At 42.3% G+C, this 19,773-nt stretch overlaps 1 protein-coding gene and 1 pseudogene across 2 annotated transcripts in view; one reads left to right on the forward strand and one right to left on the reverse strand.

Annotated features, from left to right (window-relative positions):
• LOC147014363 (atypical kinase COQ8B, mitochondrial-like) overlaps positions 1–19,773 on the forward strand; it is a 92,955-nt gene that overhangs the window by 23,245 nt on the left and 49,937 nt on the right. The window contains exons 3-6 of one of the 2 annotated variants that reach the window (XM_085852275.1): positions 1,570–1,761; positions 6,070–6,225; positions 17,458–17,499; positions 18,261–18,327. In XM_085852275.1, coding sequence (XP_085708401.1) covers positions 1,570–1,761; positions 6,070–6,225; positions 17,458–17,499; positions 18,261–18,327 — 457 coding nt within the window. The remainder of the gene's footprint in view (positions 1–1,569; positions 1,762–6,069; positions 6,226–17,457; positions 17,500–18,260; positions 18,328–19,773) is intronic. The other variant, XM_085852276.1, reaches the window with a different exon arrangement.
• LOC147014364 (uncharacterized) lies at positions 7,593–10,640 on the reverse strand (annotated as a pseudogene).

The following is a 19,773-nucleotide window of genomic DNA, read 5'->3' on the forward strand; positions in this document are numbered from 1 at the left end:
TTTGGTACCAGGTCTCTTCGGAGAATCCTTGGCTATCGATGGTCGGAATTTGTGTCCAACGAGTGGTTTCTGAGAGAGACTCAAATGAGATTTGTTACCTGCATAGTCCGTGAGCGTCAGCTGCGGCTGTATGGACATGTGGCTCATTTTCCTGACGCTGATCCTGCTCACCAGATTCTCTCAGCGAGGGAGTCTCCTGAGTGGAGGAGGCCAATGGGCCGACCACATTCCTCATGGTTGCAGCAGGTTGATCGGCATCTCAAGGAGATGGGGATGGGCCAGGCATCTGCCTGGGGGATGGCCAGACGGAGGCCCTTGGAGTACCGGCAGAAAGTGGATGCAGCGACGCGCTGCTCTGGCACATGCTCCCATACCTGACCTGACCTGACCAACCTGTCTGATCAAGAGCTTACTTTGTTTGTCCAGCTTTTCTGATTGGTATCACCAAACCAAAATTCCACCATTCTTCATGGTCTCGCAGTTCATGATTGTTTAGTCGAACATCATGTTAACGACCAATATCCACTGCAGTTTTTTGACCTCGACCACGTTGATAAGTTACGTTGATAAGTTTATGCAGTATAGCTTGAATGAATTTGTGGTGTTGTCGCACATTACTACAATGAGCTGTTCAAAGTTTATATATTAAATATTGACCATCGTCTTGGCAATACGATGACATGTCAATCTGAAACTTGTGCGAATGATTGTGTTTTATAATCCCTTTTATGAATTTATATATTTCTAGTTGTTGAAAAATTCATTTTTCAGCTTAAAAATTGTGTTGCGTCTCTCCGGCTGGGGGGGAGGAGGGGGAATATTGTCTTTGCTTCTTTCCTTATTTTTTTTTTTTGCCTTTTGATGCGATCGACCTCATTTTTAGGGGGTCAGAGATGAAATGCTAAAGATTGAATATTTTCCATTCCCTTGTATTAGAGTTTATGAAGATTATATTTTGGCACAAAGGTGATTTCAAACTGCCCCGGTAGCGATACGGAAATATTTTGTCTCGTCTTTTTCACGATTTCTACAAGGTCAAAATGTGTTGCTAAATTTTTTTTGGTTTCTTATTTGGCTTGCCAAGTAGTTTTATATCAACCAATCCAGACAAGACCTGGTACAAACAATACCTTGCCACAGCCCCTTACAGACTAAAGAATGGAGACATTGTTCTGATGTCTTAATTTATCTGTCCCAGATTTATGTTCTTCTTTCGTATGCAGCATATGGCTGCAGGTAGAATAATAATTTGCTGGGGTTGTAGCTGTGTTGCTGATTTCAATGCGTAGCTGTGCCCTGTAGGTTCAGGCAGGATTTTGTAATTTGTTCATGGTGCTGGTCAGAATCGGGCACAACATAGTTTTTGAAAACATTGATTTATCTATGATTCCAGTTTGAATATTATAGATGTCGTTTTCATATGATTTTTTTTTGAAAACATTCTCAGAACGACTTTGTTGTACGTCTAAATCTTACGACCTCTGTTTAAGTGTTTTTATGCTGATTAAACATGCTTGTAGTTATCGCACAGCTTTTGGCCATAAATGCAATTAACTTTGGCTCTGGCAGGTTTTTGGCGAGTCTGAACACAAGGAGGACCTCTCCCCCATTGAGAATGATTCTCTTCAGTGGGAAGCTGTGGAGGGTGACTCCATGGTCTATGATTACGATAAATCTGCTGACCCTCTCTTCGAGCAGCCCTCCAACGTGTTCGGCCACCCTCCAGCAAAGTTCCACTTCTCAAATGCCCATGCCAAGCCGGTACGATGCACGTACATCCTCCATGGAATGAATGGTTGGCAGGATGCCTGACCAGTTTACTGGCTAGCTTGCTTTGGGGATTATATTTCAGTTTGGTTATGTATTTATTTTTATTTTAACCTTGAACAGAGACTTGGGAAAAGCCGTTCTTGCCACTGCGATTGCAGTCTGGTTATCTTCACACCAATTGTTTTGTGTGATGTATTTTGGAGAAACAGCAGCACCTGTCAAATCTGGTCAATTGTTCTGTGTTGTAAAATTGGCACAATATTAACCTTATTCGAACCCCCACGCTTTTTGAAAAAAAATAAAGGGAGGGGGGGGTATTTTAGTCCTGTCCTGTCTGTCCATCCATCATGCTGTTTGATTCCTTTTTAGGTCATCTCGTTAGAGATGACCTAATAAAACCAGTCTTTATGTCCGTCCCTACGTTAGTACGTACGTCCCCATTTTTTTCTTCTGATTTTCTTGATATTTGGTATGTGGGTAGATGTTGAGGGATGCACGACGGTATGACCTTTGACCCGATTGAAGGTCAAGGTCACTCCAAAGTTGCGAAATCATCCATTTTCAAAATCTATCTCCTCTGCCGTTTGTGATCCAATCTTCGAAATTTCTTCGGATTCTGATCATGTTGAACAATATCTAAATTTGGTCAGGCCGGTTTTTTAAAACTCATCCTGGTTATTGAGTCACGTGTCTTCAAAGTTGGAAAAATCGTTGATGTGATACTGTCAAAATTTTTTTGCTCGATCTTGATGAAACTTGGTATGTAGGTAGGGGTCGATGAGTGATGCACGACGGTATGAGTTTATACCTGATTGAAGGTCAATGTCAAGGTCACCGATGCTGTAAACTTGTGAAATCATCCATTGTCAAAATATCATCCGCCATTTATGACTCAGAAATGCGGTTTGATTTCTGAGGTCTGGTTTCTATCCTTTTGAAGACGCATTGATCATAAATGTTCCAAATCAACCATTTTCAAAATCTATCTCCGGATAACTCAGAAATGTAGTTTGATTTCTGAGGTTTTCTATCCTTTTTACTCCCGGGCTTTCGTCTGTACGTTGAACCAAAAGACAAAACGACATCGAAGCCATTCTAAGCCGATCAGAGCTTCAGAGATGACCGTCACCCCAAGCAGGGGTAATTTTTTTCTACTTCGTTTGGCAGAAATTCACCAAATGTGGTGGTATTTATGATCATCACATGGCACGAAGGTGAAAGAGCTGTATAATTTTTGGCCATGATCCCCTCGTATGAGGTCAAAAGGTCAAATGCCAATGAATGCCATTACAGGCACATATTTGAACTTTTTTTTCCCCTTAAACTATATATATATATATATATATATATATATATATATATATATATATATATATATATATATATATATATATATATATATATATATATATATATATATGAAATTAACATTGGGGGATGCATGAAATGTATAAATTTCTTTTGTTTTGACCCCTGGTTCATGCCCCAGGGGTGGGGACTTAGGGTCACAGTGGGCAAAATGGGGGAAATTTTTTTTTACCTGAAAATTAGATATTTGGTCATTCCTGGTGGAACTTTATGCCATCTTTCAACTTTGCTTTAGGTGGGAAGAATGGGGATTTGCAATGGTGTGCCATCGACTCTGCTCTCGTGATCATCCTCATTATTTTTATTATTATTAGGGTACCCAGTCAAATGGACTGGGTAACCTATTGTATTTCTTCTGTTTATTTCTTATTTATTATTTTTCTGCCGGCAATTTGTGGGTTCTTTTGCTTTATAAATCATTTTCTCAGGAACAGTAAGTCCGATCGACACGAAATTTTCACCATGGTATGTATCTTTTTTGATAGCATACTTATTTAATAATTATGACGTCATAGGTCATGTGTTACGGGTGCCATCTTGAAAAAACCGGTAAACTTTGGACATCTGTCTCTCTGAAACCATGCAATGGAAATTTTTTTTGCTTCATACATTTTAATAAGCTCCCCATGGGGAACACGGGTGATTTTTCGTGCCGTCATCGGTGAAGCGGAAATGCCGGTGAAAATTCGTCAAGTAGAACGCTGCATGGGAAAAATCTTAAATTTCTTGAGCGTCATCTACACAACAAATCACCGGAGAAAAAAAAATTATGACATCATAGGTGACTTGTTTTGGCAGCCATCTTGTTTTGAAAAAATAATTAAAAACATCTTCTCCAGAACGGCTGAACAGTTTGAGGTGAAACTTTACACCCACATTCCCCATGACATCCTTGAACAAGTTTGTTAATTTCTTATTGATAGGTCACATGGTTTGGTGGCCATCTTGAATTTACCCTAAAACCTTCAAACATCTTCTCCAGAATGGCTGGTCAGATCAAGGGGAAACTTCACATACATATTGCACACGCATAGGGAGTATAACTTTGTTAATGAATAATTGATAGGTCATATGGTTTGGCAGCCTTGTTGGATTTAAGAAAAATATTAAATAATGTTTTCTCTGGAACCACATAATCTATCAAAGCGAAACTTGGCAACTGTAATCTACACGCTTACCTGCATATACGGTAAAAATTATGATGTCACACATCACATGGTTTGGTGGCCATCTTGGATAGAAAAACCCACCTTATCCGATTAACACGAAACTTCACACACATGTTCCACTACATGATAGGAAGCAGATTATAAATTTATGTCATAGGTCACATGTTTCGTCAGCCATCTTGGATTGAAAATTAATAAATTTTAAAAATCTTCTCCACAACGGCTGGACAGATTGAGGCAAAAATTCACACACACTTTCCCCAAGGCATCCTTTCACAAGTTTATTAATTTCTAATTGATAGGTCACCTGGTTTGGTGGCCATATTGAAATTACCCTAAAACCTTCAAACATCATCTTCTCCAGAACGGCTGGTCAGATCAAGGGGAAACTTCACATACATATTGTATACGAGCAGTGAGTATAAGTTTGTTAATTTCTAATTGATAGGTCACATGGTTTGGCAGCCATGTTGGATTCAAGAATTGTATTAAATAATGTTTTCTCTGGAACCACATATCCTATCGAAGTGAAACTTGGCAACTATCATACACAACAATGTCTGCATATATGGTAAAAAAATTATGATGTCACAAGTCACATGCTTTGGCCTCCATCTTGGATAGAAAAACGCACCTTGTCTGATCAACACTAAACTTAACAAGCATGATCCACTACCCCATCAGAGGAAAATTTAAATTTATGTTGTAATAGGTCACATGGTACGGCAACCATATTGCATTGGAAATGAATAACTTTAAAAGTCTTCTCTGAAACGGCTGAACAGATTGAGGCAAAACTCCACATGTATGACCGCCTCTCCATGACAAACAAAAAGTCCCCCCCCCCTTTGATGTACGACACATCGTTTGGCAGCCATATTGGATTGAAGGAAAAATATTAATTAATGTTTACTGTGGAACTGCTGAATCAATAAATATGAAACTTCACAGTTATGATGTAGCAGTCATGTGGAATGACAAGTTGAAATTTCAACTCGATCAGCCCCATGGTTTGGCAGCCATGTTGGATTGAAGGAAAAATATAAAGTAATATTTACTCTGAAACCGCTGAATCAAATATGCGAAACTTCACAATTATAATCGAGCCGACATATGCAACATAGGTTTAAAATTTCAACCCGATCAGCCCCATGGTTTGGCAGCCATGTTGGATTGAAGGAAAAATATAAAGTAATATTTACTCTGAAACCGCTAAATCAAATATGCGAAACTTCACAATTACAATCGAGCCGACAAGTGCAACATAGGTTTAAAATTTCAACCCGATCAGCCACACGGTTTGGCAGCCAGAATTATTTAATTATTTGAATCTGAGAACTTTTTTTTTTTTCCAGAAGGCTCACTTGGCTGCACCTGCATGTGTTTGAGGGTACAGCAATAGCAATTCAATTGAAGCGGTTGATGTCCCCAGGAAAAAGGGCGAACTGCATCAGTAATAAATAGATTGAACACTTTGTGCTACCCAGTTCGTAACTTGTCAGTCCCACGCTGTCTTGAAGCAGGGCTGTATTTGTATCACTATTAAATAATGTTTTCTCTGGAACCACTTATTCTATTGAAGGGAAACTTTGCAATTATCATATAAGTCTCATGTTGTATCAAAGGCGGACGTCTGGGTACCCGGTCATCACTGCCAGCAGTTATAAAGTGGCAGTTCGAGTTTATTTTTATTATTATTGTGATTTGTTTTCATTATTTAATCTGGCAACTGCATAAAACTTTTTTTCTGCTGTGGTTTTAGGGTGCTGGTAGTGGTGGTGGTGGTTTTGGCAGTCCATGTGGCCAAGCCCAACCACCCACCCGGTTATTCCACCAAGACACGACTATCCGCGGGCTCACTGCCAGTGACATAGACAAGGCTCGCCAGGCTAAGCTTCAACACTCTTCCTTCACGCAGGTTAGCTGATGATGATGATTGCATCATCTGCTTTACTTTTAGAAGCAAGTTGCTTGTATTGTTAAACTTAAAACTGTTTGTTTTTTTTTAATCCTCACTGCACACTTTTTCTCCTCTGCATCTCTCCCCCCCTCTTTTGTCCTTTACGATCGACAAATGTGTGAGATAATTATGTTCCTTGTGCTGTTGCTTTGTAGTATTTGGTGCTCTATGTGTTTAAATGTGGAAATATACGTCAGTACTGACCGGACAGCAGGAAGGTCTCACTGGCCTAAAGCGAAGTCAAGGACTGTTCCAAACAACGCATTGGCCATTTAAAATTGAAAATATATCCTTAAAGTTTTTTTCCCCCCTCTACTGATTGAAGGTATGATCTGAGAGTAGGGCACTGCAGCAACTCTTGAGCAATTCATCAATTGTATGGCTGAGGGAGCATAAACAAAAACCATTGCACCAGCTGTTATGGTACTTTCTCGCGAAGTGTCAAACTTTTGTTAAACAGACTACTAAACCTGGATTCCAATTTTGAGACAGCGTTCATCCTTGTTGCAACACCACCACTCCTAATCATCGTTGGTGAATGCATATTTGACGAGGATTCCATGACAAACTCGGCTTACACATGCAAGCATGGAAACAGCCGTAAAATGATAATGACCTGGGGACGTAAAATGCTGCTGAAGTAGTGTCCATACACATTAGCCCAGGTTTTTTGCCAGGGTGTTGGTCGTAACTTGCCTACTCTTCATCGAAAGATAATACTAGCTGACGGGGCATCCGTCCAAAGGAGAGTGTACTCATTGATGCAATGTCCCAGCCTACAAAGCACCAGTCGAGGAGTTTGCATTCAAGTCGAGATTAACCCTGGCTAGACAGCTCAATAGCAACTGCACTCATGACCTCTGCACCCTTCAGATGGACAACACTTCCACTTTCTTCCACCTCTTGGCTATGAGAACAGAATAGAACTAGAACAGCGCTCAGTAGAACGCATACCTCCGCCAGGCTGAACAGTTTACATTTTGTTTCCTACTGATGGCCAGATCTGGATCTCGACCTGAACCAAAATCTAATCAATTCGTCTTTATCACACACCCAACCTGTGCACCAAATTTCATCTGAATTGGTCCACAACTTTTTGAGATATCCTGTTCACAGACAGACAAATGGGTGAAAACATAACTTCGATCCACCTTCGGTGTGGTCATCATCACGAGTCTATTCTCAGTCCATGGTAAACTCACATTTCGGTCTTTGCATACTCACTGCGCTTGCCGAAATGTGGATTGGCGAGATTGTTTAGGCAGGAAATTAATTGTTCAGTGTGCCAATAACTTACCTACTTTTTCCCAAATGACAGTGTGACCCTATTCTTTTTCTCTCTTTTTCTCCCACTCTTTTTCTCTTCTGCGTCTCCCCCGTCTTTTTCTCCTCCGCGTCTCCCCCTCCCGCTCTTTTCTCCTCCGCGTCTCCCCCTCCCGCTCTTTTCTCCTCCGCGTCTCCCCCTCCCGCTCTTTTCTCCTCCGCGTCTCCCCCTCCCGCTCTTTTCTCCTCCGCGTCTCCCTCTCCCTGTCTTTTCTCCTCCGCGTCTCCCCCTCCCTCTCTTTTCTCCTCTACGTCTCCCCTTCCCTCTCTTTTCTCCTCCGCATCTCCACCTCCCTCTCTTTTCTCCTCCGCGTCTCCCCCTCCCTCTCTTTTCTCCTCTGCGTCTCCCCCTCCCTCTCTTTTCTCCTCCTCGTCTCCCCCTCCCTCTCTTTTCTCCTCCGCATCTCCCCCTCTCTCTCTTTTCTCATCCGCGTCTCCCCCTCCCTCTCTTTTCTCCTCCGTCTCTCCCCCTCCCTCTCTTTTCTCCTCCGTCTCTCCCCCTCCCTCTCTTTTCTCCTCCGTCTCTCCCCCTCCCTCTCTTTTCTCCTCCGTCTCTCCCCCTCCCTCTCTTTTCTCCTCCGTCTCTCCCCCTCCCTCTCTTTTCTCCTCCGTCTCTCCTCCCTCTCTTTTCTCCTCCGTCTCTCCTCCTCCCTCTCTTTTCTCCTACATGTCTCCCCCTCCCTCCTCTTCTCACCTGCGTCCCCCCCTCTCACCTGCGTCCCCTCCCCCTCTTCTCACCTGTGTCCCCTCCCCCTCCCCTCTTCTCCCTCGTATTTTCTCTCGTTCTTTTTATTATCCTCCCTTCTTTTACTGCTCTATCTTCTTTATATATTCCTTGTAATGTCAAATTTGCTGTCATGCTTTTTTGATGTCACCATGCAGCAGTGAGGAATTTAACACTGGGTTCCTATTCAATCGCTCTATTCTCATCAACTTTGCATGTCAGAATTTGTCTTTTGGCCTCGTGATGTCAATGACATGGCACAGCCCTTCCAGGGCTATATTTATTCTCTTTGGTTTCCTTTGCCAAGATAGCTTTATTCATGTTCCCTTCATGACTTTGTTCTGGCTGTTTCCACCCCTCATTCCCTGGACGTAATGTCTGGATAATATCCACCCCATTCACTTGCCATCCTTCCGTGCATTTTGTTGTTGTTGTTATTATTATTATTTTACAAGGTTGTTAAAGTCAGTTTACTTGACTACATATGTATTTTTTTGTTGTTGTTAGCAAAATGACAAATAACTCACAAATAACTGCTTGAAAAGTTAAACAAAAATAATGATGTTTTACCTGAATTCAATTGCAACACTTAAACTATTTTAACAATGACCGTTCATTGTGATTTTCTCCTCCGTTCACATGTGATTTGTTCATATGTGAAACACCTTGCCACTCTCCCCCAATTCCCCACCCACCTTCTCCATAAATTCTCATTGTGACATTAATTTTGAACATAAATATTCCCTCTGAATTTGGTTTGTCTTTTTGCTTTGCTTTTCCACTGAATCTTGTAATTGCTTTTGGTTTGGCATGATATTGGTCTCTGCCATCTTGCCCAAAATACTGGCTGTTGTTCACAAGTTATAAAGCATGATTCTCAAAATAAATTATTATGCATGATCTTCAAACTCAGCCTGGCTGCTGAAAGGAATGTTCTCATCACATCACTAGCCCGTCCCCTGTGCGGTGGGGCTCAGGGTTTTGCTGTCGATGTCATGTTGGCTGTCCTGGCCATAACTTTTTATTTATTTATTTATTAACCATTTGACCGTTTGTCAACAAACCTTTATGATGAGAGTATGGAAAAGACTAATAATTGTGTCAAAATGTGAAAGGATAATTAGTGAGTAGAAATAGGCCTTATCAGCATGTCAGTGCCAGATGGCTGAGTTTTTTTTCTTGTTATCGCTGCCAGGTTTTCTTCATTTTGACTGCTTGCATTTTGAGATGCTTTCAAGTTTATCATTTGAGCTTTTGTCATCAAATGTTCAACAAATCTTTATGCAAATATGGAGAACACTAATAAATTACTGGTTGGCTGGTACCCCTGGAGCCTGGTGTTGGCGTTGTGGTTAGGGTAGCGGCTTGGATCCAAAAGGTCCTGAGTTCATGCCCCGTTGGCCGCTTGAATTAATACACACCAGGAGGTTGACTCAGCCTGCCATCCTTCCGAGGTCGGCGAAGTGAATACCAGTGTACTAGGCCCGGTGTATGCCCCGGTTGGAATAGGTGTACCATATCCCTGTGTCGTAAGAGGCAACCAGGGTTGCGTCAGGAAGGGCATCCGGCGTAAAACCTGTGCCAAATCATTATGCGGATCATAACGGATGATCCGCTGTTGCGACCCCTAACGGGAGCAGCTGAAAGAAGAAGAAGAAGAAGAAGAAGAGGCTGGTACCCCTGGGAAACCCATAAGCATAGACATATATGACATTTGCAGGGGTCACGCTTTTTCTTTTTCTTTTTTTTTATGGTCCGCCGGGCCACCTAAACAAAAAAAAAATTCTTGTTTTTTTGTGGCCAGCCAACATTTTTGGTGGCCCGACTGTATATTATTTGATGGTGACTCAAAGTTCATAAAAATCATTATCCACATTTAAATTACTTTTTCTCACAACATCTGCAGATCAAATTTCAGCACTTTTCATACCAGCAACCTCACAACTCGTAATCACAGAACATTCCCATCATCATTTCAATGACCGACCTACTAACTTGCAGCAAAATAATACAAGGACAATTTCAATGTTTGCTGAAGAAAAATTTATTCACATAGTAACCCATTTATTACTTTTTCCAATTTCAACAATTGTTAGCTCAACACAACTTTCAGCTATTGATGAGATATTGCAGTCATAAAATCTCGAAAATAGTACTAAAACACATGTCACTAAAACTTGAGTATTTTTATTTGACAAGTCAGTTTCAAAAAATATTGGGGCAAAATTTGATGTTAGATAGCCAATCAGAAGTTGCACAATGTACACTGACTGATCTCTGGCACTATATCGCTGTACATATTGGCATTGCACAATCGTGTTCCCATGTCGCATACATGCTTTAGTTCATTCCAGAATGTGGCTAACGATGTGATGTGTGTATATTGTAAGCTTTCGGCCTTGCTTCTACATCCAGAGGCAGCTTCAGGGGCATGTAAACCAAGCTCTATCTTGCACGTGCACTGGGGATATGTTCAATTACCAATCATCTTGTACAGCATTCACCCAGACAAGCATTCTAACGAAACAGTTGATAAGGGGGACAGCTGGCTTGGCAAACAATTGCAAGCTGATTGGTAATGGGACACCCCTGGTACGGAAGATGATGGTGTGTGAATTGCAAGCTAGAGAGTTAGATAGATGAAGGGGAAAGACCAAGCAAAACCCACAACAATGCATATTCCCTTTGTAGCCCATTAGACACGAGGGAGGGACCTTATCTGTAATGAGTAATAATGAAATGACTACCTCGGGAACCGCTGTATGTTGGTTTCTATTACTGGAGAGTGACAGTTCGCAGAATCATAACAATATTATATGCCTTCCCAAGGTGGAAAAAGGCAATAAAACATGGGAATTCCTATGGAATTTTTGCAGTCAAGTGAAGTCTAAAGCACCATCGGTTAAGCGAGTGCGAAAATAATACGGAGTCCTCTTACTCGTGATACAATTGAGAGTTCTGAAGAGTCACTCATAATACCCTCTCCTACCACCACTGGAAGCAGCGCTATATGGTACACATTTATGAGGATAATTTGCGTCATTCCACCTTTGGAACATCAGATGAAGGGGGGAGGGGCAATTAAGTCGCGACAACCTTTGCCGTATGACCCGCAGTCCCCTTGGCAAGTTTAGTTGGTTGAGATTTCCTAATAATAAGTCATGACCAAATACATCGACAGCGAAGATGTATAATCCAACATTTTGACACAAGTGGCCACACGGGCCAAGGTTCTGATGGTCCGCCAGGGTTTTTAGTGGCATTTGACACCCGGGCCAACATTCATTTCGAACCTTGCATTTCGGCATGTTGAGTTTGATGCTGCACGTAGTTTTCCAAAATTGGTACTGGCAATTCGGTAAAGCCAGAAATGATGTAATATTGTTACGAATTTGGAAGCTTACTGCACACAACAGCCAGGTCCCAAAGATCAGTTATATCGGTAAGTATGTGTTTGTAGACAGGGTCCCGTCCCTTTGTTTAATGGATGATTTAAATGTTCATGCGCTGCGGAGTTATTTTGATAGTCAGGGTTTTCTTTTACATTTTCAACTACAACAACACCTTCGCCTCGCTCCATCCTGACGCCATAACGCTCACGGTGGGCGGAGTTCAATGAAGGACTTGGCATCTCTCTCGACCAGTCAGAGAGATGCGAGCGAGTTTGCCGTCGTTTGGCCAATGGGAGCCAATGCAGGACAATATTGCTCATCTTCCTGTTTAAGGGGCGGTCCGCCGAGACGCCCGCCACGCCCCCCGGTCCAATCAGCGGACTTGGCACCCCTTTTGGCCAATCACAGGGGCAACGAGCAGATCGCGTGCCAAAACCGTCCTGTAAGGGGGGGGGGGTGGGTTACGAGAGGGAGTCCCCTCCCCCCTGGACGGGGGTGAATAATTGATCGGTGCGATCCGACTGGGGGCAGTTGGGGTTTGCCTGCTGGATCGTCTTGGATCACCTCGCCTTGCCTGCTGGGGCTTGCTGCCTTGTCCGTCCTCGTGCTGGTTGGCGTCCGTCCTTCACTCTCCGTCCCTGGTGCTTGGAGTGGCATCGTTGTTGTGGGTTTGAGTCCCGCCGAGCCAGAACATCAAAGACCGCACGAGGCGGACAGGTCCAAGCTAGCTCTATCTGGTCTCCAGCTCACTTTTCCTCGAGCTGGAAGCCTTCAAAAAGACCCGACGGGGTCCATTTCTGGGTATTTGTGTGTGTGTCTGTGTCCGTGGGCCTGTCTGATGAGTAGAAACTGTTAAGTGCCTGTGTTCCTTGAACATTATTTGCCTTACTATATTTGGATCACTCTGCCCTTACGTGCTCCCCTCGTTCCCCAATTATTGTTGTAAATAAATTCCCCTTTTGTTGAATTTACCAGCTCGCCCTTGTCTTTTCTACCATTGGTTTGCCACAGTGCGTATTGGGGATAAGGAAGGTCATTGTTGCCGTAATCATACAATCGGCCCGGCAAGATTCTGGTATTCTCCGCTCAGGGTATGACTCGGATCCGGCTCGGTAACGGCCCGGATCGCTCACATCCTGCTGAGGGTGAATTTCCCCGGTAGTTTGTATGACGTGGGTATTTAGGTATATTGAAATTGGCAATTGACCCTATCCCACGTGGTCGACCTATTGGTGATCTTCGGTCCGATAAGGGACCCGTGACCTTTCAGATTTACATGGAAGGTACGTCCTAAAGTCCGGGTGTTCGGTGGAGCCGACTCTACTGCTCCACCTAGCGGTCGTGCTCGCCACTGAGACCCGGCCCCACAACAATATAAACAATTTACTTACTTCACGTAATATTGTTGTGAGCCGGGTATCGGTGACGAGCGCGACCGCTAGATGGAGATGCAGAGTCTACTCCACCAAACACCCGGAATTCAGATCATTACCCTCGGATAACTCCGAAGGTACGGGTCCCCGACAGGACCATGAATCGTCAATAAATCAACCACGTGGTACAGGGTTATTTGCCAAACTTCAAAATATCGAGAGGCCCACGTGGTGAACTACCGAGTATTCACACCCTCGATGGAGCTCGAACGGGACGAGTCGTTTCCATACTCGACCCGTACCGTGCGTAACCCGAGCGGATGGTTACCAAGGTCCTGTTGGTCCAAATGCACACGACGACGGCAACAACGGCCTTTTTAATTCCCCAACACGCACCGTGTTAAACCAATGAAAAAAACACAGAAACGAGCTGACATATTCAACAAATAGATATTTATTTACAATAAGTGGGGAAGGAACACATAAATGGCAGAGTTATCCGACTATAAGAAATGCAGTATGTACAAGGAAAAAAGCACTTAACAGTTTCTACTTAAAGACGGGCCCAAAGACAGACGCACACCCAAAAGAAACGGACCCAAAATGGTCTTTATTATCTCTTCGGCTCGGAGGGAAGTCGAGCTGAGGGACGAGAACGTGGCAGGCTACCTAGCTGCGAGCGCGCGGCTGGGTGTCCAGTGTTCACCCCCCTCCCGGAGCTCCGGTTGCCAGAAGACTAACCAGGGCCGCCAGATGCAGACCAGCACCAGCGACGAGATGTGCTCAGACCAGCGCCAGTGACGAGATGTGCTCAGACCAGCGCCAGCGACGAGATGTCAAGCGAACCAGAACACGCGCTCGAGAAGACGGGGCACAGATTGTTTGTTCTCCGTTCCTTCGTCGTCTTCTCGGGCGCCGTTCCTCGTGCGTGCCTGCGCCTATTGGTGAACCATCGGGGAACTCGCTCGCATCTCCCTGGTTGGGCGAGAGCGACGGCAGGTCCTCGTGAACTCCGCCCACGTACGTGCTGACATGCACGTAGGCAATGGCGTTGGTGTAGGATGGTGGGAGGAGGCGAAGTGAAGGCGTGTTGTTGTTCAAGATGTAAGTGATATCAAAATCCTATCTATAAAATAACTTTGTAGTGCACGTACACTTAATTCCCTTTTGACACAGGTAGGGGGCCCTAACTAGAAACACACACTTATCAAAATAACTAAGCTACGGGAACGGCTGTCTGTCTGTGTGCACAAGGCTTCCAGATTCGTAACAATATATGAATGCATGTCCATGCACATGTGAAATAGTTTGTTTATAAATCCTGAATTTGCACACTATTCAGTCGTGAAAGGACGGCACACTATTCAGTGTTACAACTCCATTGAAATGAGTGTGATTTTAATTTTTTTAATTTATTACTCACAAATTGCTCCCCTCAGTCCAGAAAGATGTGCTCCCGACCATAAAGCTGAACAATATTATTTATGAATTTCAGTGCTGGTGTGGTGCCAGGTACGTAGGTCACACATCACTTAAACTGGAGGATCGGATCAAGCAGCACATTCCATTGGCAATCCAGAACAACTTGGAGACTGGTCGGACACAACCATCCTGCACATATAAACCCAACAAGAACGTCTGCTCAAAAAGTGATTCTGCCATTGGTCAGCACCTCCTGAACAATCCCGAATGTATCCAGGACTATCACGCCGAACGGTTTCAGATTGCGGCACATGCACATACTGAAGCACATTTACGTGTTCTTGAAGCCACATTTATATATAACTACATGAACTCCTCTTCTTTGCAAACAAAAAGAGTATGTGCAAACACTGCATTTATTCTGACCTGGATCCATAGAAAAATGGGAGGTCATGGGTTCCTTCTGTGCCTCAAGGCCATCATGTGCTTGTTTTTTCAGCAACAGTCTAAAGAACCAATCTCCAACTGTCTGAACAAATATATTTTAATTTTGTCTGCATGTCCAGTATTCTTGCATCTGTCTTGACGAGCTGCAACTTTGACAATGTCTTTTTCTGCTATCTTCAAATTTTGTGCTCCCAAACGTTTATAATATATATATATATATATATATATATATATATATATATATATATATATATATATATATATATATATATATATATATATATATCTTCTTCTTCTTTCGGCTGCTCCCGATAGGGGTCACCACAGCGGATCATCCGTATGATCCGCATAGTGATTTGGCACATGTTTTACGCCGGATGCCCTTCCTGACGCAACCCTGGTCGCCTCTTACGACACAGGGATATGGTATACCTCTTTTAACCAGGGTATACACCGGCCCAGTATACTGGTACTCATTTCGCCGACCTCGGAAGGATGACAGGCTGAGTCAACCCCCTGGTGTATTAATTCAGTGGACCAACGGGGCTTGAACTCAGGACCTTTAGGATCCCAAGCCGCTGCGCCAACACCAGGCTTATATATATATATATATATATATATATATATATATATATATATATATATATATATATATATATATATATATATATATATATATATATATATATATATATATATATATATATATATATATATATATATATATATACTAGATGACTTGTGAACCCATTGGGTTTCTGTTGTGACAGTGGTTAATGAAGAAAATAAAGTCATAAAAGGACACTTTTAATATTATTTAGTGGTCAAACTTTAACTTGAAGAAAATTTGAGCATTTACCTCGAGTCATTGTTCAGCCAACCAGTTTCTCAAGGTATATCAACACATTCTAGATGGTTTGTCCTTGAACTTTATGGATAGTCATACCAAAACTTGACTGAATCGGGAATTGATTTTTTTAAATAATTTTTTGGTTTCCCGATTTGAACGAAACTTGATACTGCACACCGTAGGCGAATGGTAATTAAGGTGGCCCTAAAATTTTTCCGCTATCTTGTACTGTATTTTGGGAACATGCATAAAAGATGAGATTTTAGTAATATGTCGATAGATAGATATATATGCAGTAATTAATTTTTGAAACCCATCGGCTGGCGAGCTACTTGACACCACCCTCAATTGTGAGGAAGAAAAGCGATGCTTCTGCCATGTTGGTTTTCTGGCAAGCCTAAGATGTGTTTGGAAGTCTCATATTCACAAATTGAATGATCCAAACTATATAACCATGATGCATTATGTATGCAAATAAGCAGTAGGCATGTGTTTTTGCCTTGTGTACGTAAGCTGGGTTATTTTATTTTTATTATTTTTTTTGAGAGCAATTGAGCCAGCAGCCTGGCCAATGTACCACTCAAAGGATGAACAATTTGTATAATAATTGAAGGTTTTTGTGCTTAATTAGTCTGAGTTGTCAAGGATGAATAGTGTGAATGTATTCCTGGTTGTGGTGGCTATTTCAAGTCCTAATGTAATATATTATGTTGGTTCTCTGCATGAAAACCATAGACATTTGAAATGATCACGACCGATCGAAGTGTTTGGCTTTGATGTGATTATTCTCTCTCCTCTATTCACCAACTAATTCTCTATTCACTCTAATTCTTGCTTTTTCTTCTTTTTCATCTCTTTTTCTCTCTCTTCCTCTTTCTTTATCTATCTCTGTAAGAAGTGAATTGTTGCAGAAATTTTTCTGTAAGGCTCACTTGGCTGTGCTTGGATGGGTTTGAGGGTAGTGGAGTTGTGGCTGAAACTTGAATCCTATCCAAGTTCCTCCTGATGACTCCATCTTTGCTCTTTACTTCTTCGGGTTCCTTCTTGATCTTCCGTTTCATTTGCTTAAAACTGCAGCTTATGCTCAGCGATGAGAAGGGATGTAAGTGGGAGTGGATGAAAGGATTGCGTTGAGTGGAAATATGTGAAGGTGTTTATTTATTTTAAAAGACAGTTGGAAAAGGAGAATAAGTGGGAGTGGATGAAGGCTTTGAGGGGAATGGGAGAAGGGGTTGCTGAGTAGATAGATTAAAGGGAGTGGGTTTGCGGGCATTAGCTGCAATGGGCTGTCACACACACACACACACACACACACACACACACACACACACACACACACACACACACACACACACACACACACACACACACACACACACACACACACACACACACACACACACACACACACACACACACACACACACACCTGAATTGAAGAATAAAATTAAAACCAAAACCTTGACATGTCTTGGACTATTGTATTGAATTAATAAATGTTTTTGAATGCTTTGCTTAGGTCAGTACTGTTTTACAGATCAAGATGATTGAGTTTTCTCTAAATTGCTACATGTGTGAAATGCATTTGTGGTCTCATCTCTTTTTTTTTTTGTTTGTTTTGTTTTTTTTGTTAAATATATTTGTGTTTGTTTGTTTGAGAACTACGTAGAGAAAAAGGGAAGAGATGAGACAGAAAGCAAGGTAGGGAAGTTTTGAGAGGAGACTCGACTAAAGGGGATTGTGGGGGAGGGTGTGTTTAGTGCATGCGAGGAGGTTGGTGGGGCTTGTGGAAGAACTAGTGATACTAATTATTTAAGATCGTTATATCACATAAATCATTTCCACTCCATTCTAAAATTCATTTCAAATGAGCTAACTGATCATGTAAAGTGTTTACTACCAACCCGCAAGCTTCCCATCCAGGTTAACTGGAATAAACATCCTTGTAAATGTAATCAGCTAAGTGAAGCTGAGTTGTCTGTTTATTAACACTATATTGGTGTGCCATAAACTCTGGCATTTGGACACACGCGTTTGCCTGCTCACTTTTACTCACAGACTCGAACTTTCATGCTTTGTAATAAATGTACATTCTCAACACCATTGTAATTATTAGGTATTGTATGTTGTGCCTTCATGCACCAGTTTTGAAAATTCGATCACTCCCACAGTTTTATTTTTACTTGCGGAAGCTGGAGGTGCATTCTCAGGCTGTTTTCTGTATGTGTTTATGCTGATTGTTTATTTGACTTGCATTGAAAGACCAGAAAGGGATGGGGAGCAGGGTGAGGTGGAAAGTTTGAGCACCTCACCACGTACTCTTTGTCTCTGTTCCTTTCCTTTGTTTAATTCTTTTAGTTTTATTATTTTCTTTGTTTAAATTATTTTTTCTTTCTGAATATTTATATTTCATTCGCTTCCTGCTCTCTAACCATGCTCCACCCTTGTGTGTCTTCCTACAGCTCAATGAAAGGTCGAAGCAACGAAAGGTTCCCACCAGCCGCCTTGGCCGTATGGTTAACTTTGGAGGTGGGTTTTCTGCCAACTTCTTGTCTGCAAATATTGATTGCCATTATGGGCTTCAACCTATCAAGTTAATTTAATTGTGTCGGAGATTACTTGGTATAATTCGAGCCTCATAATGCAAATTACAGACAGGTCGGTGGTCTCTGCGTTCTACCGCCTCCTTTCTGGTCTTGCACACTGCTCTTTCCGTGCTTTGTTCCCCCAGATTTCTGCGGTGTCTACCATCAACCCCTTTCTGGTTAAACTACCTAAATCCAGGATCACTGCTCACCTCCACTTATTCGTTCCTCTTTTCTCCCATCTGTAGAACCAACTTCCACATTTTCGTCAATCCTATTCTTCCCTCTAGGTTTTCAAGGCAGCTATTCACCACCATCTCAGATGGTTCCAAATCCAAAACATGATCTTTTCTACCCTCGTTAACCCCCCACCACCCCACGCCAATCCCTCCTTTCACATTTCCAGTTTTCCCTCCTGAGAGTTTCCTTCTGTAACCATCTGGTCCACCCTCCGCATCCTCTCCTGCCCCTCATTCCTCCCCACACCCATTGTGTGTCCAAATGTTCCTCTATCCTGGCCTTCAACTCTGCTGTTGGTGTTCCCGCCCCCCCCCCCCAACTCTTCCTTTTGTTTTGTTGTGTCCTGATCTGGTCTTCCATGGGCCTCGACTATGGATACCAAAAGAAAAGAGGTAGAAGACTTTTTAAAATTTATTTATTTTTATTTTTTAATGTTTCAGTTGGTACTCTTACAGGATATATGCATATCAGGCACAGTTTTTTGCACAGGTCTTCTGTTGTATGCAGCATGTCACTGATGGTAGTGTCTGCTAGAGAGTGTGGCTGTGCTGCTGCTGTGCCTCGTGTGTTAGGGCAGAGGTTTTCAAGCATTTGACCAGGGTGCCTGTCATAACTTACCTACTCTTCGTCAAAAGATGTCGTGGGACCTGCATCTACCAAATAAGGCTTGCAGATAGGACACTGAACTTGGTCTTAGTTAGGACACACTTAATGCCTGTAATTAGGTTAGTCATCGATGCCTGCAGTTAGGCAATTAGATTACTTGTTAATACCTGCAGTTAGGGCGTAGCCATGCCCGCAAAAGTGCCAATCTAGTCGGGTCATCAATCAAACCTGAACTAGACAGCGCAAAGGTAAATTCACTTTGTTTACATGATCCTGTCTCTACAAGCACAGCTTTAATTGGAAAGTAACCAAGAGCACAAATGAGATTAGTAATTTCCACAGTGCTTGGATTGTATGGTGCAAATTACCAGTGCAGTATCTATATATTACTAAAACTCTCATCTTGTATGTATGTATGTATGTTGTATGTATGTATCTATGTTCCTCAAATACAGCCAAAATAGTACACGATAGCACAAAAATTTTCGTGCCACCTTACACACCATTCGCCTGCGGTGTGCAGTATCAAGTTTTGTTAAAATCG

This window comes from Eptatretus burgeri, chromosome 13, assembly GCF_056783735.1.
Source record: "Eptatretus burgeri isolate ZD-2024b chromosome 13, Ebu_testis_v1, whole genome shotgun sequence".
Lineage (NCBI taxonomy): Eukaryota > Metazoa > Chordata > Myxini > Myxiniformes > Myxinidae > Eptatretus > Eptatretus burgeri.